Raw genomic sequence first — 23,271 nt, 5'->3', positions numbered from 1 at the left:
TTCATAACATTTGCAAACTTTGCAATAAAGCCATCAATTCCATCATCTAAATCATTTACCTATAACGTAAAAAGAATTGGTCCCAACACAGGGCCCTGTAGAACGTAACTAATCACTGGCAGCCACTCTTTGCCTCCTGCCAGTCATCCACTGCTTTATCAATGCTGTAATCTTTCCAGTAATACCATGGTCTCGTACCTTGTTAAGTAGCCTCATGTGGCACTTTGTCAACGGCCTTCTGAAAATCCAAATACACAGCATCTTGCTATCCTGCCCTCCTTCCTACATCAATTCCTTAGCCACTTATTAAACTGTATAATCTTCCTCATTCTGGCCTCACAAGCTCATGGCATGATTAGCAACCCTGAGATCACAATCCTGGAGGTCCTGCCCTTTAACTTAGTACGTAACTCCATGAACTGTCTTTGCAGAAGCTCGTCACTCATCTGACCAGTTGTCATTTGTACCTTCTGGCTGTTCACTCTACCCCTTAAGAATGCTGTGGTTTTGATCATAGATATCCTGGATCCTGGCACCCATGAGCCAACATACCATCCAGAATATCGTTCTTGTCCACAGAACCTCCTGTCCATTCTAACTAAAGAATCCCCTATCACCACAGCATGCCTCTTCTTCTCCCTTCCCTTCTGAGTCACAGAGCCTCTGTTAGATCAATCCCCCCTCCAACAGTAACCAAAGTGATATACCTGTTGTTGGCGTTGCCTTTTGAAGGTGTCCTCGATGGTGAGGAGGGTAGTATCCATGATGGATCTGACTGAGTTTGTAACCCTCTGCAGCTTTTTCCAATTCCTTGCATTGATTCCTCCACACCAGACAGTGATGCAAAAAGTTAGCATGCTCTCGGTACACAGTACATCTACAGAAATGTGCTAGAGTCTTTGGTGACATACTTTGAAGTGCAACGAGTGTTGAGGTTTGAAGTTCTTTGACATACAGAATTGATTCTGTGTGAATTATTAATTTTAAATCTGTGGTTCATAGATTTTTGTAGAACAAAGGAATTCCAGCAGAAGGCAGCTTTCTGGAGTTAGATCATAAATCAGCCACAGTACCACCAAATAGTAACAGAGACTCAATTGCCTCTTGCCACATACATAATCCTGGTTGTGGATTTCCTCTTTGAATATTTATTTGATTTTCTTTTTGGTATAATTTGGTGAGCTAAATTTTCTTCAAATGCTTGTTATCCCTCTATGGGTGCCAAGGGAAGAATGGAGAGGTTGGAGGAAATCCTTGTTTTAAAATTGCCCTTCCCCCTACCTGTGATTGGTGAGTCTTGGGGCCTAGGCCTGAAGGACAAACCTGATTGGTGAGCCCAGGGGTTGATGCACAGAGATTGGGGAAATTGGAGGCCAGATGTTGGAGAATCTGGGGCCAGGGATTGGGGGCCTGGAGGTGACCTGTCTTGTGGTTGGAGGCCTGTGTGTGAGTGGGTAGGCTCAGTGTCACCACTTCCACTGTTTGCTGAACACTGTGGGAATGCTATGCTGGCACTGGAATGTGTGGCAATACTTGTGGGTTGATCTTGGTGTGTTGGTTGTTAACCACAAACAACACTTTCACTATGTTTTGATGTACATATGATGAATAAATCTGAATTTATATCTGATTTCTTTTCCACTTTCCCCTCCTTGTAATGTTTGCACTGTCTAATCAGTCTCCAATTCGAATTCCTGAGTCTCCCTAGATCTCTGAATTCTGGTCTGGACCATTGTTCATGAGAAAGAGTATTAATGTTGCCCTGAACCTCATTTGCACTTAAAAAGGAGATAACTTTTAAGGTGACTGCAGTGGTGCTGTCAGAGGTATTTCTTATACACATGGTGATAGGTGCGTGGAATGCACTGCTGGGGGTGGTGATAGAGGCTGATACATTAGGGACATTTAAGAGAATCTTAAATAGGCATGAGAATGGAAAAAAAAAATGGAGGGCTGTGTGGGAGCGAAGGTTTAGATTAATTTTAGAGCGGGTTAAAAGATTGACACAACATCATGTGCCAAAGGCCTGTTCTGTGCTGATCAAGTAGAATAAGTGAAACTCCTGCCCATTCACCTCCTCTCTCACCTCCATTCAGGACCTCAAACAGACCTTCCAGGTGAGGCAACAGTTGACTAGCAAACCTGTTGAAGTCGCCTACTGTATCCGGTGCTTCTGACATGGGCTCCTTGACATTGGTGAGACCAGACATAGATTGGTGACTGCTTTGTTGAGCATCTTCACTCCATTCACGAAAATCAGGACTTTCCAGTGCCAAGCATTTTAATTCCATTCACCATTCCCATTTTGACATGTCAGTCCATGTCCTGTTCTAATGCTACAATGTAGCCACTTTCATGCTGGAGGAGCAACGCTAAATATTCCGTCTATGTAGTCCTGAATCGGATGGCATGAGCATCGATTTCTCCAACTTTCAGTAATTCCCCCCCACCTTCCCTCTTCTTCAATTCCCCGCTCTGGTCCCCTCTTACCTCTTCTCTTCTCATCTCTTGTCTATTATGTCCTCCTGGTGCCCATCCTCTTCCCTTTAATTTTTGGCCCATTCTCTTCTCCCGTTAGATTCCTTTGTCTGCAGCCCGTTACCTTTTCCAACCATCAACACCCAGCTTGCTACTTCATCCCCCCTCCATCACCCTTCCAGCTTGTACTCTTTCCCCTTACTCCACCTCCTTATTCTGGCTTTTTCCCTCTTCCATTACAGTCCTGATAAAGGGTTGAGGCCCAAAATGTCAACTGCTGCCTGAGCTGCTGAGTTTTTCTGGCATTTTGTGATGTTGCTCTGTACTGTACCGTGCTGTAAAGAAAAAAAATAAGAGAAAGATCCAATAAAAATATCATTAGTAGGGAAGTAATTGGAGAAAAAAAATCTTAGGGACTGATTAACCAGCACTTGGAAAGAAAGGGATTTGGACCCCCTGCAGTTTGCATATTGTCCAAACTGCTCAACAGACAATGCCATTGCCACCACCCTTCACCTGGCCCTCACCCACCTGGACAAAAAAGACACATACGTTTAAATGCTGTTCATAGACTTCAGTTCAGCATTCAACACAATCATTCCTCAGCACCTGATTAGAAAACTGAAACTGCTGGGCCTGAACACCTCCCTCTGCAACTGGATCCTAGACTTCCTGACTGGAGACCTCAGTCAGTCCCGATCAGGAGCAGCATCTCCAACACCATCACACTGAGCACGGGGGCCCCCCAGGGCTGTGTGCTCAGTCCACTGCTGTTCACTCTGCTGACCCACGACTGTGCTGCAACACACAGCTCGAACCACATCATCAAGTTCGCCGATGACACGACTGTGGTGGGTCTCATCAGCAAGAATGATGTGTCAGCTTACAGAGAGGAGGTACAGCGGCCCACAGACTTGTGCAGAGCCAACAACCTATCTCTTAATGAGAACAAAACAAAAGAGATGGTTTTTGACTTCAGGAGAGCATGGAGGACCACTCTCTGCTGTAAATTGACAGCTCCTCAGTTGAGATTGTTAAGAACACCAAATTTCTTGTTGTTCACCTGGCGGAGAATCTCACCTGGTCCCTCAACACCAGCTCCATAACAAAGAAAGCCCAGCAGTCCATGTCCTACCCCCCATCTTCACCACTTTCTACAGAGGATGTATCGAGAGCATCCTGAGCAGCTGCATCACTACCTGGTTCAGGAATTGCACCGTCTCAGATCGCAAGACCCTGCAGCGGATAGTGAGGTCAGCTGAGAAAATCATCGGGGTCTCTCTTCCTGCTATTTCAGACATTTACACCACATGCTGCACCCACAAAGCTAACAGCATTGTGAAGGACCCCACGCACCCCTCACACAAACTCTTCTCCCTCCTGCCGTCTGGGAAAAGGCACCGAAGCATTCGGGCTCTCAAGACCAGACTGTGCAACAGTTTCTTCCCCCAAGCTATCAGACTCCTCAATACTCAGTCTAGACTGACATTTACATCATTTATTATTATATTGTAATTTGTCCTCCACTGTGCCTATTGTCTTTATTTATTATCATACTGCCCTGAACTGTTTTGTGCACTTTATGTAGTCCTGTGCAGGTCTGTAGTCCAGTGCAGTTTTATGTTGTTTTACGTAGTCTAGTGTAGCCTTGAGTTGTCTCACATAGTCTAGTGTAGTTTTGTATTGTTTCATGTAGCACCAGGGTCCTGGAGGAGCGTTGTTTGATTTTTACTGTGTACTGTACCAGCATTTTATGGTCGAAATGACAATAAAAGCAACTTGACTAAGATGATATGGCTTTGTTAAGGGGGAAGCCTGCATTGATAAGACAGAGTGATTGAAGTGTTCTCCATGGATTTCATTGTTTTTTTTATAGGACCCCGCATGGAGGACTGGTCTAAAAGGTTAGAACTAGTGGGATTCAGGACGTGTTTGCAAATTGGATCCAAATTGGTTTGGGAGTGTGAGATAGAAGGTAATGGTAGAGGGTGATTTATGATTGGAGGCCCGTGACAATTATTGTATCATTAATTAGTGAAGTGAATCATACTTCCAACCTTCATATCCAAATTGTTAATGTATATAACAATTGTTGATTGTTGTATACATAAACAATTTGGATATGAAGGTTGGAAGTATGATTTGTAAGTTTCCAAATGACACAAAAATCAAATATGTGGGGGATTCAGGATGGCATTGATCAGTTCGTAGGAGGGGGGAAACAGTGGCAAAATGAATTTAATCTCGGAGAACTACTATGGTAACTTACACAGAATGCTGGTGGGTCAGAGCAGCTTCTGTGGTAAAGAGTAACCCCTCGATATTTTGGGCTGAAACCCTTCATTAGGACTGAGAAGGAAGGGGGATAATGCCGGAATAAAAAGGTGGCGGGAAGGGAAAAAGGTTAGCTGGGTGGGAAAGGTCAGCTATCAGCACCCAGCTGAGCTGGGTGGGAGAGAAAAGAATCTGATAGGAGAATAGAGTAGGCAGTAGGAGAAAGGGAAGGAGGCATCTAATATGGTGTTGCTGTAAGTGTCAAGCCTACCAACTCATTGAAAGCCACATCCCCATGGGATTTGGGGATTGGCCCATATAAGGAGCATTGCAGTCCCCCCCCCATTTAGCTAATGAAGTCTTAGCACTGAAAAGTTTTTAAATGTAGCGTGCACCAACGATGCGGTCTCTTTTCGCTGTTGTGGTGCTATAGAAATAATGAACAGTGGACGTATGTTGCAATAGAGAAGGCACAGGCACACACTTCAGGTAAGTATTTTCCACTCTGTGTATGTGTTTAGTGTTTGTCCTCTCCTGAGTAACTGAGTAACTGTAAGTGAGTGTGACTCGGAAGGTTTACTGAAGGTTTGATGTCTGCCTTGTCCTGTAAATCGTTACTGGTAGTGAGCGTCTTCCCAACCCACGAACCTGATTTCACACAACATATGGATAAGACATACAAAATGAGTGGTAGGTCCTTGGGTATTAGGGATGAAGGTGTATGGCATGCTAGTCTTCCTTAGTGGAGACAATGAGTTGAAGTTATATTCGAGCTTTATCAAACACTGGGTCACATTTAGAGATTTATGTTCAGTTCTGCTCACCTCATTATAGGAAGGGTGTGGAGTCTTTGGAGAAACTGGTCAGATGAGGCTGTTTTCTCTAGAGCAGTAGAGGCTGAAAGGAGATTTGATACAAGTTTATAAATTTATGCAAGAAATAGATAGCTGCTTGGCATGTTTATGAGGAGCTTGTACGTTCTCCCCATGACCGTGTGGATTTCCTCCAGATGTTCCAGTTCTACCTTAGAAATTACCCAGGGTTACCCCTAGCCCTCTATTTTTCTAAGCTTCATGTACCATATTCCCACATTCCAAAGACTGTTAATAAGTTGTGGACATGCTATATTAGCACTGGAAGCAAGGCAACGACACAGGGTGCCCCAGGATGTCTTGGTCATTGCAAATGATGCCTTTTGCTGTATATTTGAATGTACTTGTGACAAATAGACCATAAAATATAAACCATATAAACCATAAAATTGGCCCAATGAGTCTGCTATACCATTTCTTCATAGCTTATCCATTTTCTTTCTCAGCTTCAATCTCCTGCCTTCTCTGCATATCCTTTCATGCCCTGGCTAATCAAGAATTTATCAACCTCTGCCTTAAATATAAATGGAGTCTTGGCCTGTAGCAACGAATTCCACAACGATACACTACCCTCTGTCCAAAGAAATTCCTCCTCATCTCTGTTCTTAAAGAATGCCCCTCTGTTCTGAGGCCGAACATTTTGTGCGTGTTTCATAGTGTAGGGGCTGGTTCTTCTGTGCTGAGCCTTGCCTGCACTCTCTGCTGTTTGTTAGAGTGATACACAGAACAGTAACCACATCAAGCCGTTATGCATCCAGACAGAATGCTCTCTATGGTGCATTAATAAAAATTAAGACTTGATGGGTAAATGCTGAAATTCTTCAGCCTCCTGAGGGGGCAGAGGGTGTGATGAACTTTCTTGGCTATGATTTCAACATGGTTGAACTGTATAGGTTCATCAGTGGTATTGATGCACAAACACATGGAATTTGTTTCAGTATGCAGTATCAAAAAGAATTCTACTCAATGAATCAGAAATGGCATTCCCAGCAATTAAGTTTCAAGTTGTATCCGTGCTTGATTTATACACCAAGTCCATTGAAAAGCATGAATGGGATAGTATCATGGAGTGCCAAACTGATCAATAAAAAGTTAGTTGATGTGCTTTCCTTAGGAATCTGTTCCTTTAGAGCTGTTCAATGTTTTTAAAGTGATATTGATTGAAGAGAATTGTTGTTTAAGAGAACATTCAGTGTTGCTAAAATGCCAGTTGCTTTCTGGTCTGTATGAAGAGCAGAGCTATTTTAGGAAGCTTTAAGAAGATTCAAGAGTTCCAAATGCATTTGAAAAGATCCTTCCAAAATACCGGATATTTTCCCATTTGTTATCTTTATTCTTTTATTCTTGCACCCACAGAGTCATATAAAGATACAGCACAGTACCAGGCCCTTTGACCCATTGAGACTGTGCCAAACCTTTTAAACTGCCTACTCCCATTCTATGATTTTTAAAAAATTTGGTCTGAAATTTGTTAACTTAGGAAATAATTATTCTCACTGTTCAGTTGTTTCCCAATAGAACTTATTTAACAATTTTATTAAAGAAAAAATGATATATTGATTGTTTTGAGAAGAGGTTTACTTACTTTTCCCGAAATAAAATTGACCTAATAGCATAAATAATAAGAAAAGATGCCTCAACTGTATTTCAAGATGTTATTTATATTAACCTTGCCTGCAAAAGAAAAAAACCCTAATTAAATGAAAACTGACTTTGTGAGGAGGAAACTAACCCCATGTTGTGAATAATAAAAATCAGGTTTAATAACACTGACATATATCATGAAATTTGTTGTTTTGCAGCAGCAGTACATAAAAACAAACTTTATTAACAACAAGGAAAACAATATGTGTGTAGTGTTCTCGCACAGCTGTAAAAGAACTCTGAACTAAACACCAAGCATAAACCAGTCAATGAGGCGGTCCCAGTAAGATTAACCATTTACTGTTCACTTTTCCACATTAACGTATGGTGAAAACTGTTGATAAAACAATACAAAATATATACAGTATTTGTTTCCTTCTTGACATCACATTTACATCATAAATACTTGCAAAAGTAAAACTACAACAACTATATTACATTAAGGTGCAACATACAGTCAGAATCTACCTACGCCATCGACTGGCTTTAAATACACTTCAACACAAACTATCCGCAACTCTTTAAATAACAAAAAACATAAACTTTATCAACCGTCATTACTTTTAACAGAATCAGCGTTAACATTTTTAATTAAACATATCGATTATCTCATGAACTTATGGCGTTGCTTCACTAATGTTTCTAGTGCGTAGAAAGAAAACTTTTCTCGCGCTGATCCCGCACACACAAGCCCCCTCCTTCCCATTTCTCCAAACCGGTATTTTCCCACAAGACGCGATGAAACCGGGTGTGACGTCATCGCATGCCGCTATATGTCATAGACAACGAATTTACTTTAAACAATCTTAACTTTAACTAGAAAACGATAACAAATGAATTACTAAAGCGAAAATATAATAAACTAAACAAATGCCTTAATGGCAACAGTGTGTGTGTGTGTGTGTGTGTGTGTGTGTGTGTGTGTGTCTGCGTCTGCGTGTCAGTATAAATGAACAAAATCAGCGCAAACCCTAGTGCAAATAATGGATTGTCTTCATAAAATGCTGTCAACAATCGTACCCTCCGAATCTTCATTTTCATTGTAACATCCAAGATGATTGTTGTCATTTTCAGACTGATGGTTAAGTTAACCAAAACTCCTAGCAGGCATGGGCAAAGTTGCTGGAGTTTGCATTCAGTGTGTGGCCTCAATGCTGCATAATCTGAAAACAGTATCTTGTGGAGAGGGGCTGTTCTAACTTTGGTCTTGGAACGCAAGTGAGCGATGTTGAACAGCTTGCCATCAGCTCTGGTGTGAAGGTAGATGCCTTCAGTGCAGAATATGAATTCATAGTGAAGGAGCATGAAGATGCAGTCTGACCCCACACTGGGACTCTGGGTAGACTGGATGCAAGGCTTTGAAGTCATACCAAGACAACATGGGTGAACACTTTCACCACAATACCAAGGAGAGAGTTGCTGCAGCAGTTGTTAGAATCACTATGGTCAACCTTGTTTTTGTACAGTGTGACAATGTTGGCATCTTGCATATCTCATATGCTAGTCATAGTTACTGTTGACCAAAAGCTCTTTAGAAATCCAATTGCAGTTCAATAACAAATCCAAGCAGCCAGCACACTGTATTTGATTGGGTCTATGGTCTTCATTTCATTGAATTCCAAAAAGCAGCTGAAAATATTAATGACTGCAAATGTTCTTTAGTCTACTTGATGTAATTGAACAGGAGTGCAAGTGAAGATAGTGTTTTGTCAGATAATGCATAAATTTGTCAGCAATCAAGTTAAACTAAGATGACCGAAATTGAACAAAGTTTTAAATTCTACAATAAATTTGTAACTCATCTCTGAGGATCTAACCTCAACATATTCATGTACTCATAAAGAAGGCAAGACAGCGGCCATACTTTATTAGGAGTCTGAAGGAATTTGGCATGTCAACAAATACACTCAAAAACTTCTATAGATGTACCGTGGAGAGCATTCTGACAGGCTGCATCACTGTCTGGTATGGAGGGGCTACTGCACAGGACCAAAGGAAGCTGCAGGGGGTTGTAAATCTAGTCAGCTCCATCTTGGGTATTAGCCTACAAAGTATCCAAGACATCTTCAGGGAGTGGTATTTCAGAAAGGCAGCATCCATTATTAAGGACTTCCAGCACCCAAGGCATGCCCTTTTCTCACTGTTACCATCAGGTAGGAGATACAGAAGCCTGAGGGCCCACACTCAGTAATTCAGGAACAGCTTTTTCCCCCTCTGCCTTTCGATTCCTGAATGAACATTGAAGCTTCGAACACTGCCTCACTTTTAAAAAAATATACACAGTATTTCTGTTTTTGCATGTTTTTTAATCTATTCAATATACGTAATTGATTTACTTATTATTTTTTATTTTCTTTATTATTATTATTTTCTTTGCTAGATTATGTATTGCATTGAACTGCTGCTGCTGAGTTAACAAATTTCACATCACATGCTGGTGATAATAAACATGGTTCTGATTCTGACTTAATGGGAATTGCAGAATAGAATTCTGAGGTAGGCAGAGCATCAAAGTTGGGGTATGTCCTTGCTGCCATGACAATTACCTTAGAAAGAGAAGACAACTGTCTTTTTTTAGAGTTTGAATATGATGATTGCTTGAAGAACCTCAAGAGCTTTAGGTCTCAAGAGCTGTTTTCACGTAGATTCTAGGTGGATTGCAGATTTATGATGTAATGGATAATTGAGGCCTGACATTTTTTGAACTCTCAGCAAGTTGCTATCATTAATAAGTCTGCAGTTACACTGTTCATCCCAATTATTACTTTTAAGAAGATGGTGGACAGCTCCCACCTTGAACTGCTGCAGTTTATTTGGTAAAGTGTAGAATATATGGATAAAGATTACTTTGTATACACTGTCTTCAAGGTTTATCATCTTTTTCATTGTTTTTCAGCAATTCCTTTATGTCTTGTAACTCCATTATTTTATATAATATTTCCTATGTCTGCTGTTATTTAAATGATTAAATTTTTAACGTGTAGTAAAACAACTATCATTTTAAGTCCTAAAAATATTACTGAGAAATAAAAACATTTTTGATCCTTTTGTTGATGATACTTAGTAAGAATACACTAAGGATTCCATTATATTTCATAATATTTAATGACTTACAAAGACCAGATATTTTATTTGACCGTTAAGTCCTTTAAATAAAAAGAAATTCACTTTAAAGGGGTTAAATGGAGTAAATGATCCATCCACAGTTCATTATCACTCAAATGTATGCCATTTGGACATTAGTAATCATGAATGAGCAGAGAAGTTGAAGCTGCTTCACGTGACATGCACGATCAGCCAATCTGAACAGCCACATATGGATTCCCATCAGGCTCCACCTTCAAGGCCTTGACTGCAGTGAGCTCTCGTTCTGTGCACGCTCAGAGCATTGTTTTGTCTGAGTTTGTGTGCTCCTTGGCAGTCTGGCAGCCAGACAGGCACTGCCTGAAGTAACTGGGGAGGCTTCCATTGATCGATTGAAATGGTGTGGAGTGAATTAATGTGAGGCAGTCAGTCTGTCTATCAAAACACTCAAGGAATCTCGGGCAGAACAGATCGGTGCTGGCAAGCTCAGTTTACTGGAGGGCTGAACTACATACATGATGGAGATAATTTGTACATTTCCTTTCCTCTTGGATTGTAAGAGGAACCCATTGACATTGCTTCAGTTTATGACTGCAACTGGAACCAGACATTAAATTAATATCTTTAGCCAGCATATTTCATTGAATGAATTGAAAGGCATCAAATAATATTACTTAATATTTGGAATGTTTATCTTTACAAATCTTCAACTTAATCTTGGATGATCTGTATTCAAATCTGAAAAATACACAAAGAAACCCAAATCTATTAATTAAAAAATGCTGACCTTTTGATGTGTAATTTTTGCACTTCTTCATAGTTTTATAAACATGAGATTCTGGAAATCCGGAGTAACACATTCAAGATGTTGGAGGAAATCAGCAGATCAGGTAGCATCTCTGGAGGGAAATAAACAGTCAAGATTTTGGGCTGAGACCTTTTGTCAGAACATTAGTTTTTTAAAAAAATTTTAAAAACTAAATATTTAAAAGTATTTTAATTAGTTGCAATATAGTCCTTAACTGAAAAAAGTACTGTACCTAGCCCCATGCATCATAGTCAATGTCTTTTCTTCACCAGAATGTGGGAAAAAAATTGATTAGTGCTGACATTGTTCAGGATCTGAATGGGGTAGGGTCAAAGGGCAGAGGGGTCAGGGCGAGTGTTAGGGCTCTGGAAAGAGCTTTGGGAATCAAGTCAGCTGGTGGTGAGATAAAGGTCCATGATTGGTCCAGATGCATATTGAGGAGTTGGTGGCTATGATCATTGGATGGGAGGGAGATTTCCAGAGGGAGATTTACTGAGTTGGTGTCAGGTGAACAGGTGTAGGTTTTCAATTTTTTTCTTATTTGGAGATACAGTGCAGAACAGGCCCTTCTAGCCTTTCAAGCCGTACGATGCAGCAACCCACCTATTTAGCCCTAGCCTAATCACAGGACAACTTACAATGACCAATTAATCTACTAACCGGCACATCTCTGCACTGTGCGAGCAAACCAGAGCATCTAGAGGAAACCCATATATACACAGGAAGGAGTGGATAAAATTGCTTACAGAAGAACTCTGAACTCCGACGCCACAAGCTGTATTAGAATCGCGCTAACTGCTATGCTACTATGGCACCCCGAGTAAAGGAATCATCCAGGAGCCTCAGGACCTCTCACACCCTAAGCAATGATCATAACCCTTGATCAACAAGCCAGATTAAATTGGACACATGTTGCAAGCTTGCCAGAGCTGAGGGAAACACTGCTGAGGTCAGGGCAGCTTCAGTGATAGATGGTTTAGCACATAAAAATGGCACTTATGATCAAACTTTTGGGCACTAATTTGAGTTCTGTTAATCTAAGCATGATGTTAATTGCTGACATAACTCAAATTCAAGTTTAGAAACTACATGTCTCCTCTGGTTATGTATGGCAGTACCTGTCATTTTCATATGCTTAAGAAGCTAAAAATGTCTCTTAAAGATTTTAAAGGTTTGCTTTATTTGTCACGTGTACATCGGAACTTGTAGTGAAGTGTCAATAATCAACACAGTCTAAGGAAATGCTGGGAGCAACCTACAAGTGTCGCCATGCTTCTGGCACCAACGTAGCATGCTCACAACTTCCTGACTCTAACCCGTATGTCTTTGGAATATGGAAGGAAACCAGAGCATCTGGAGGAAACCCATATGATGACGGGGAGGACATATGGATTCCATACAGAAAGTGGTGGGAATTAAACCCCAATCTTCTGTCTCTGATACTGCGATGCGTTATGCTAACCATTGCACGCCTTTGAGTGGGAAGATCGTGTCAGAGAGAATATAATGTGTCAGAAGTGTTTTTCCAAGAGCAACAACCATGCAATAATACCTGGTGGGATCTCACCTTATTCGTATGAAATTACCAAGATTTATAATTCTTGTATGCCAATTTCACAGCGACAATCCCTAAAATATTACTTGCTTTTATAATTGCTTACTTATACCTTCAAATTAACTGTAATACAAACAAAAAAGGCATCCAGGTCTCTTTGAATACCAATGTTTTTGAGGTGTTTAATCAACTTATTTATTTTTTCTATCAAACGTTTGTAAGTTTGCATTTCCTCACGTTTTCCTGACACGATCTTGCCCAATCCTTTAATCTGTCTGTATGCCTTTTTAGCCTCTTCTCATAATTTCATAATGTATCAGAGTGGGATTTCCTTTGTTTCAGGTATTCAATTGTCCACAATATGTTTAAAATTATCTTTGGATTATTGTCACTCCTACTCACAGTCTTTATTACAACTCCTTTAGAGTCCTGACTCATTGGTGCAAGAAGTAATCCATTTTATCATCAGTATCATCAGAACAATTTGAATACAGAACATGAATTCATCTTCAACGTTATTGCAGCAACTTTGGTTTGCTGCATCCAACAAATTCTGCATAATGATTTTCTAAACTAAGATCTTTTAAATTTTTCTTCTTTATCACAGAATTTGCTAATCAAGGTTCCTTACTACATTTCCATTTTACACATCCAGTTCCCTGGAATGTTCAGCTCATACAGCAAACAGTATAATCTGTTACAACACAGGCCCCTAACAAGAGCACATTTACTTTCCTGTTTTTTCATCTGAGATACCACTTGTAGATGGCTATCAATACAGTTTCTGTTATCAGTAATCTGGTATGAGAAGACCATGATCACTTTTCATCTTGCTCTCTTTTCTTTATCTATCATCATGCTACTTTATTTCTATTTGTTGCTCTTACAACGATTAATAAAACAATCGTAAGCAACAAGTTTTGTGCTGCATTGTTGATTTTCAAAGAATCTTTGGATCACAAAAGCATCAGGATCCAACAAGGTCAAGACAGAAATAGAAGAGTTTGTGGAAGGAAATTCAGAATGTAATCAGAATCAGGTTTAATATCACTGGCATATGCTGTGATATTTGTTGTTTTGCTGCTGCAATACATAATAATAAAAATAAGTAATGCATATATTTGGGATCAAGTGATATCACTGGTAGAGTGAGGTAAAGTGTGCCTGAGGCAGAAAATAGAGAGCAGATGTGAATTTTAGGCAGGTTAGAGAGGTAGGGAGGCAGGAAGCTATGGAAGTACATAGATTAGAATTTTATATGGACTGATAGTGAATGAACTGCAAACCAATGTTAGTCTATTAAAATGAATGACCAAAATTAGTGATGGGCAGAACAGCTCTGCATAAAACTTACACATGGCGAAACATGTAAGATCGGCCAGATTAATATTAAAAGTAGTTGAGGGAGTGTTGCTGAATGTATAGATGAAGCTATGCAAAGGACACGAGTTAGATGGGGATGGAGATGAACTATGCGATGCAAATTTTTTTTGTATGAAAGGAGAAAGGAAGTGCTTTTCAGAACATAGAGATATGGTAAGTCACCCTATACCTAGCTGGTGTTCTTTCAGTATGAGAGCACTATGACAATGTACCAGCGTTTGAAAATGGAACCAATAGCAGTATAGTGTGATTGCTCAAATTTTTGAGGAAGAACTGACAATGCTGAAAATTCTCAACATGTTGTACAGCATCTCTGGACAGAGTTGTGGGCATAATATGTCACAGTGACCGTTCATCTGAACAGTTGTTGAACCAATGTTTGCAAGAGTTGGGAGAACTCTTGTGGTAGCAGTATTGAAAGGTGGGCTGGAGATTGTGAACATTTAAAATAAAGGGGCCACAAGACATACTGGTTGATAAATTTCTTACGCTCTGCTGACTTTACCAGTGCTGGACTTATCAGTATATGGTGACATACACATACATCGATAATAAATTTACTTTGTGCTTTGTTGTTTGTCCTTTGTTGATCAACGTGAGTCGAAAGTATTCAACAGTTGTGGGCCTAGCACCTTGTTTTAGCCAACAGAACATCACTGCAACTCATTGATACAACCCCAGCTTTCCATTTGACTTACTCTGAACGTTTACTCAGTGGCCACTTTGTTAGGTACCTCCTGTACCTAATAAAGTAGCCACTGAATGCATGTTCATGGTCCTCTACTACAGTAGCCTATCCTCAAGGTTCGACGTGTTGTGCATTCGGAGATGCTCTTCTGCACACCACTGTTGTCTAGTTATTTGAGTTACCCTCGTCCTCCTGTCAGCTTGAACCAGTCTGGCCATTCTTCTCTGACCACTCTCATTAACAAGGCATTTTCACCCACTAAGTGCCATTCGTTGAGTGTTTTTTGTTTTTCACACCATTATCTGTAAACTCAAGAGACTTGTGTCTGAAAATCCCAGAAGATCAGCAAAACTGAGGCTACATCCACACTAGACTGGATAATTTTGAAAACGCCAGTTTCGTGTAAAAACGATAGGTGTCCACACTATGCGTTTTTGAAAATCTCTCTATCCACATTGAAACGAAGATTTCAGCAAATCTCCTCCTCCTGCGCATGCGCAGGACACATCTTCCGAAAACAAGCGATACGTTTGGTGTCGAATCTCGCTGTAAAAGTGCGCATTTGTGTAGTTACAGACTAGAAAAACTTAAAACGACGGACAGTTGTTGGCTTTCGCGCAGCGGAACTTAAAAGTAAAAAAAAAACAGGGAGCGTACGGAGGCAACTGACAGGGAGTTCACTGACAGATTGACCCAGCTGACGATGAACATTGAAAAACTGACTAACTCTGTTACATTAATAAGGCACCTTGTTAAATATATAAATGTTTTAATGTCTGCATCAGTGTTATCTTGTATTTCCATACAATGTTACATTAGGCTGTTACACATCTATTATATAACCATATAACCATATAACGATCATATAACAATCACAGCATGGAAACAGGCCATCTTGGCCCTCCTAGTCCGTGCCGAACCCTTAATCTCACCTAGTCCCACCTACCCGCACTCAGCCCATAACCCTCCACTCCTTTCCTGTCCATATACCTATCCAATTTTACCTTAAATGACACAACTGAACTGGCCTCTACTACTTCTACAGGAAGCTCATTCCACACAGCTATCACTCTTTGAGTAAAGAAATACCCCCTCGTGTTTCCCTTAAACTTCTGCCCCCTAACTCTCAAATCATGTCCTCTAGTTTGAATCTCCCCTACTCTCAATGGAAACAGCCTGTTCACGTCAACTCTATCTATCCCTCTCAAAATTTTAAATACCTCGATCAAATCCCCCCTCAACCTTCTATGCTCCAATGAATAGAGACCTAACTTGTTCAACCTTTCTCTGTAACTTAATTGCTGAAACCCAGGTAACATCCTAGTAAATCGTCTCTGCACTCTCTCTAATTTATTGATATCTTTCCTATAATTCGGTGACCAGAACTGCACACAATATTCCAAATTTGGCCTTACCAATGCCTTGTACAACTTTAGCATTACATCCCAACTTCTGTACTCAATGCTTTGATTTATAAAGGCCAGCGTACCAAAAACCCTCTTCACCACCCTATCTACATGAGACTCCACTTTCAGGGAACTATGCACGGTTATTCCTAGATCTCTCTGTTCCTCTGCATTCCTCAATGCCCTACCATTTACTCTGTATGTTCTATTTGGATTATTCCTGCCAAAATGTAGAACCTCACACTTCTCAGCATTAAACTCCATCTGCCAACGTTCAGCCCATTCTTCTAACTGGCATAAATCTCCCTGCAAGCTTTGAAAATCCACCTCATTATCCACAACACCTCCTCCCTTAGTATCATCGGCATACTTACTAATCCAATTTACCACCCCATCATCCAGATCATTTATGTATATTACAAACAACATTGGGCCCAAAACAGATCCCTGAGGCACCCCGCTAGTCACCGGCCTCCATCCCGATAAACAATTATCCACCACTACTCTCTGGCATCTCCCATCTAGCCACTGTTGAATCCATTTTATTACTCCAGCATTAATACTTAACGACTGAACCTTCTTAACTAACCTTCCATGTGGAACTTTGTCAAAGGCTTTGCTGAAGTCCATATAGACTACATCCACTGCCTTACCCTCGTCAACATTCCTCGTAACTTCTTCAAAAAATTCAATAAGGTTTGTCAAACAAGACCTTCCACGCACAAATCCATGCTGGCTACTTCTAATCAGATCCCGTCTATCCAGATAATTATAAATACTATCTCTAAGAATACTTTATATTAATTTACCCACCACTGATGTCAAACTGACAGGTCTATAGTTGCTAGGCTTCCTTCTAGAACCCTTTTTAAACAATGGAACCACATGAGCAATACGCCAATCCTCCGGCACAATCCCCGTTTCTAATGACATCTTAAAGATCTCCGTCAGAGCTCCTGCTATTTCTACACAAACTTCCCTCAAGGTCCTGGGGAATATCCTGTCAGGACCCTGAGATTTATCCACTTTTAAATTTCTTAAAAGCGCCAGTACCTCCACCTCTTTAATTGCCATAGGTTCCATAACTTCCTTACTTGTTTCCCACACTTTAGACAATTCAATATCCTTCTCCTTAGTGAATACCGAAGAGAAGAAATCATTCAAAATTTCTCCCATCTCCTTCTGTTCCACACATAGCTGACCACTCTGATTCTCTAAGGGGCCAATTTTATCCCTCACTATCCTCTTGCTTTTAATATAACTGTAGAAACCTTTCGGATTTACTTTCACCTTATTTGTCAAACCAACCTCGTATCTTCTTTTAGCTTTTCTAATCTCTTTCATAAGATTCCTTTTACATTCTTTATATTCCTCGAGCAATTCCTTTACTCCATGCTGCCTATATCTATTGTAGACATCCCTCTTTTTCTGAACCAAATTTCTAATATCCCTTGAAAACCATGGTGCTCTCAAACCTTTAGCCTTTCCTTTCACCCTAACAGGAACATAAAGATTCTGTACCCTCATAATTTCACCCTTAAATGACCTCCATTTCTCTATTACATCCTTCCCATAAAACAACTTGACCCAATCCACTCTCTCTAAATCCCTTCGCATCCCCTCAAAGTTAGCCTTTCTCCAATCAAAAATCTCAACTCTAGGTCCAGTCCTGTCCTTCTCCATAATTATATTGAAGCTAATGCTATTGTGATCACTGGACCCGAAGTGCTCCCCAACACATACATCTGTCAGCTGACCTATCGCATTCCCTAACAGGAGATCCAACACTGCCCCATCTCTAGTCGGTACTTCTATGTATTGTTCCAAAAAACTATCCTGCACACATTTCACAAACTCTAAACCATCCAGCCCTTTTACAGAATGAGCTTCCCAGTCTACGTGTGGAAAATTAAAATCTCCCACAATCACCACCTTGTGTTTACTACAAATATCTGCTATCTCCTTACACATTTGCTCTTCCAACTCACGCGCCCCATTAGGTGGCCTATAATACACTCCTATCAGTGTTACTGCACCTTTCCCATTCTTCAATTCCACCCAAGTGGCCTCCCTAGAGGAGCTCTCTAATCTATCCTTCCAAAGCACCGCCATAAGATTTTCTCGGACAAGCAATGCAACACCTCCTCCTCTGGCCCCTCCTACTCTATCACACCTGAAGCAACTAAATCCAGGAATATGTAGTTGCCAATCACACCCTTCTTGCAATCATGTTTCACTAATAGCTACAACATCATAATTCCAGGTATCAATCCACGCTTTAAGCTCATCCACCTTTCTTACAATGCTCCTAGCATTTAAATAGATACATTTAAGATACTCTCCATCTCCTCCTCTCTTTCCATCCCTAACAATGCATTCAAATTTATTATCCTTTTCTTTCTTCTCCCCTACATCTTCTCCCCTACATCTTCCCCTACATTGTCAGAGAAGTACTTGCATAAGTAGGTAAACCACCTTCATACGAGCAAGGACAGAAAACAGGGCAAAGTGAGTATACTTATTTATTCAGTAAATATTTGGTGGGTACATTTCTAACTCTTTTGGCTTCCGTCTCATTGCCGTCTTCTGAATTTATTAGGTTGCGTTCAAGAAAACAATGAAATAGCGTGCTGCTGTCTGATAGCGCTTTCAGATTTCTCCAGTTACCCCGTCCACACTGATCTGCCCGAGCAGCGTTTTCAAAAATACCCAACCTGGAAAGCATTTCTGAAAAGCTCCGGTTTCGGGGGACAAAAACACCATTTTTGTGTGGATGGAGGGTAAAAACGAAGAGAAAAAGCTTCGGTTACAGATTTATCCAGCATAGTGTGGATGTAGCCTGAGGTGCTCAACCAACCCCACTTGGCATCAATAATCATTCTACAGTCTAAGTCGCTTAGATCACATTTGGCCCCAGTCTAATGTTTGCTCTGAACAGCAACTGAACCTCTTGACCATTTCTGCACACCTGCAAGCATTGAGTTGCTGCCTCATAATTGGTTGATTGGATATTTTCATTAATGAACAGGTGTACCTAATAAAGTGGCCACTGAGTGTATGTGTGCCCAAAAAGTGAATTGCATATGACAATATGGATTCTAAGGTTAAAGATTAAATTTAACTTAAAATGTGTGATTATAATTTTTTTAATGGGTTTCCTTCCAGCTGGTGTGACAGCAGAAGCTATTCAAACAGCTAGTGGGAGTTCTGATTTACAAGGGGCAGATACCAAAGTTCAAGAAGAGGAACCTGACCTAGCAGATGATGACATTAGTGCAGGTGAGTGATTTTATTTTCAGATCTGTGAAAGGTTTATCAACATTTTTTTTGTTTTGAAAGAAATCCTTAATTGGATAACTGATGCAGATGAAAAAAAAACAGCTCCACATTGTTAACTATTATGAAATATAAAACTTTTGCTCAATCTCTGCCATAGAAACTACCTCACACCCAAATAGAGACACGTAACATTCATGGATGTTCTTTGGAGCTTAATTTAACAGAACTATCATGTCATATTTCTACCAACCGTAATATTTAAGTTTTCTGTAACTTATGTGATTTTTAATAAAGTTTAACTGCAGTAGTGTGTTAATGACAATGACTTAATTCTGTTCAGAGTCAATCATTTTCTGCTCAAACACAGTGTCTGTAAAAAGTATACCCCCCTGGAAGTTTTCATGTTTTATTGTTTTATAACATTGAATCACAGCGGATTTAATTTGGCTTTTTTTCTTGATACCGATCAACAGAAAAGACTATTTTGTGTCAAAGTGAAAACAGATCTCTACAAAGTGATCTATATCAATTACAAATATAGAACACAATATCACTAATTGAATAAGCATTCACATCCCTTTAATATGACACTCCATATCATAACATGTGTAGCCAATTAATTTTATTAAGTCATAGAATTAGTTAATTGGAGGTCACCTGTGTGCAGTCAAGGTGTTTCAATTGATTGTAGTAAAAGTACACCTGTATCTAGAAGGTCCAACTGCTGGTGAGTCAGTAACCTGGCAAAAAGAAAAGAACACTCCAAGCAATTCCACAAAAAGGTTATTGAAAAGCACAAGTCAGGAGATGGATACAAAAAATTTCCAAGTCACTGAATATCCCTTGGAGTACAGTTTAGTCAATCATCAAGAAATGGAAAAAATATGGCACATTTGTAAATCTGCCTAGAGCAGGCCATCCTCAAAGACTGAGTGACCATGCAAGAAGGGGACTAGTGAGGGAGTCACCAAGAGACCTGTGACAGCTCAGGAGGAGTTAAAAACTTCTTTGGCTGTGATGAGAGAGATTGCACATATAATAACTGTTGCCCGGGTGCTTCACCAGTCATAGCTTTATGGGAGAGTGGCAAAGAGAAAGCCACTGTTGAAAAAAACTGACATGAAATCTGAGTTTGCCAGAAGGCTCGTGGAAGACTCAGAAATCAGCTGAAAGAAGATTCTATGGTCTGATGAAACCAAGATTGAGCTTTTTGGCCATCAGACTAAACGTTACGTTCGGCGTAAACCAAACACCGCACATCATCAAAAACATGCCATCCGTACCATGAAGCATGGTGGTGCTGCATCATGCTGTGGAGACATTTCCCTGGAGTAGGCACTGGAAGGCTTGTGAAGATAGAGGGTAAAATGAATACAGCAAAATACAGGGAAATCTTGGAGGAAAACCTAATGCAGTCTGCAAGAGAACTGTGACTTGGGATAAGATTTGTTTTCCTGCAAGACAATGATCCCAAGCATAAAACCAAAGCTGCACAAGAATAGCTGAAAAACAACAAAGTTAGTGTCCTGGAGTGGCCAAGTCAGAGTCCAGACCTCAATTCAATTGAGGATTTGTGATTGGACTTGAAAAGGGCTGTTCACTCATGATTTCCTTGCAATCTGACAGAGCTTGAGCAGTTATGCAAAGAAGAATTGGAAAAAATTGTAGTTTCCAGATGTGCAAAGTTGATAGAGACCTACCCACACAGAGTCGAGGCTATAATTGCTGCCAAAGGTGTATCTACCGAATACTGACTTGAAGGGGGTGAATAATTATACAATCAATTATTTTGTATTTAATAATTCTAATAAATTTAAACCAATTTGTAGAAATTTCCTTTCACCTTGACATGAGAGTGTCTTTTCTGTTGATCAGTGTTAAAAAAGCCAAATTAAATCCACTGTGATTTAATGTTGCAAAACAATAAAACATTCAAACCTCTGGGGGCAGGGTGAATACTTTTGAGAGGCACTGTACCTGCTTGTGACTGTTTAAATTTTTTTTTAGATGAATGGAAAGGAATAACTAAATCAAATTAGTTACATGTGGCTTTGGAGACAGTGGTGTATCTTGTAATGTTAAGTCAAACAGGAGATTTCTATTTCAACATAGCAAAGAATAAAGGTGTGTTGTTTTTAAACGTTAATGTTTTATCCTGAGTAGCTTACCTACTAGTTGTCAAAAGTTTCGGCTTTTCCAAGACCTTGAATGTGAAATAAATTAATTGAAACTGGTAACTATAATTAAAGGGAAATAATTTCCAGTGTATTCAAAGTCTGAGCTGAATCTTTGGTATATCATTAAAGTTTCTTAAACTAGCTGCTGACCAACAAACTGTTTCTAATATATATTGAATTTATAATTTGACTAGACTTTCCTCTATTATTTTTATTAAATCTTATGATATCAAATAAATCTTTTTTACGGAAGTGTAGCTGTTAGTGCGACACTATTACAGCTCGGGGTGGTGGAGTTTGGATTCAGTATCCTGTGTAAGGAGATTGTATGTCATGTAAGGAGAGTACGCGTGTTTCCTCTGAGTTCCAGTTTCCTCCCATAGTGTAAAGGCATACTGGTTAGTTGGCTAATTAGTCATTATAAATTGTCCAGTGTTAGGTTTAAGTTTAAATTGGGGGTTTCTTGACGGCATGGCTCAAAGGGTCGGAAAGGCCTATTCTGCTCTGTATCTCTAAATAAATAAATAGTAGTTTCACACAGTTGCAGACAATTTATATTTCTGTTGCTCTGTTAATATAATAATATAATAAAAATTCAACTTTGTACTGTTGGTATATAAGAACTTTGAACTGAATTGATTTTATTTCTAACATCCTACACATACATGAGTAAAAATCTTTATGTGACATCCCCATCTAAATGTGCAATGTGCAATCATAGTAATTTATAATAATTAGAACAATCAAATGTAACATAGAAATACACTCAAATCTAAATAGAAGAGTCAAATCAGCATGAGTTAATCAGTCTGATGGCCTGGTGGAAGAAGCTGTCCCAGAGCCTGGTGGTCCTGGCTTTTATGCTGTGGTACTGTTTCCTAGATGGTAGCAGCTGGAATAGATTGAATGTGGTTCAAGAAGGTTGTCCTTAAACAGTGGGCTGTAATGTTTTACAATTTAAAATTTTAAAGGAGTTTTATTGTTGTTTTACTGGATGTTTAAGGTTAGTGTCTTTTTCTCTACACCCTTCCCTGCCCCTTGAAATTACAGAAGGTGGCTCTTGCTTTTTATAGGCTACCGTGGCTGAAAGCTGAGTCAAAGAAAGGCATTCCTGCAAGAAGCTTCCAAATCACTAGAGTCTGTACCATACTCTAGCCAGACTGTGTGCTAAATCAAAATTTTGTTGTAAATTTTTCTCCAATGATTTCAAGGATGTTGCCTGGACTTGAGGTCCTGAGTGGTGAATGAGCAGAGATTTCATAGGGGTATACAAAATTATGAGAGATATAGAGAGGGTAAATGCAAGCAGGCTTTTTCTACTGAGGTTGGGTGAGATTAGAACTGCAAGTCATGGATTAAGGGTGAAAGATGAACTGTTTATGGAGAACTTGGAAGGAACTTCACTCAGAGGGTGGTGAGAGTGTGGAGCAAACTGCAGCAGAAGTAGTGGATGAGGGTTTGATTTCAACTTTAAGGAGAAGTTTGGGTAGGTACATGGATGGGAGGAATGTGAGAGGCTATGGTCCAGATGCAAATCAATTGGATCATGCAGACAAATAGTTTGGCATGAATGAAATGAGCACAAAGTCCTGCTGTAAGGTTCTACAACTCTCTAAAAAAGTC

The 23,271-nt window shown here is 39.9% G+C and overlaps 1 protein-coding gene across 2 annotated transcripts in view; it reads left to right on the top strand.

Annotated features, from left to right (window-relative positions):
* LOC132405011 (WD repeat-containing protein 7) overlaps positions 1 to 23,271 on the top strand; it is a 574,145-nt gene that overhangs the window by 254,381 nt on the left and 296,493 nt on the right. For both annotated transcript variants that reach the window (XM_059989685.1, XM_059989684.1), the window contains one exon: positions 19,358 to 19,471. In XM_059989685.1, the coding sequence (XP_059845668.1) occupies positions 19,358 to 19,471 (114 nt within the window). The remainder of the gene's footprint in view (positions 1 to 19,357; positions 19,472 to 23,271) is intronic.

This window comes from Hypanus sabinus, chromosome 14 (genome assembly GCF_030144855.1).
Source record: "Hypanus sabinus isolate sHypSab1 chromosome 14, sHypSab1.hap1, whole genome shotgun sequence".
Taxonomy (NCBI): domain Eukaryota; kingdom Metazoa; phylum Chordata; class Chondrichthyes; order Myliobatiformes; family Dasyatidae; genus Hypanus; species Hypanus sabinus.
The sequence above is the reverse complement of the archived record's forward strand: the minus strand, read 5'-3'. Positions and strand labels throughout refer to the sequence as shown.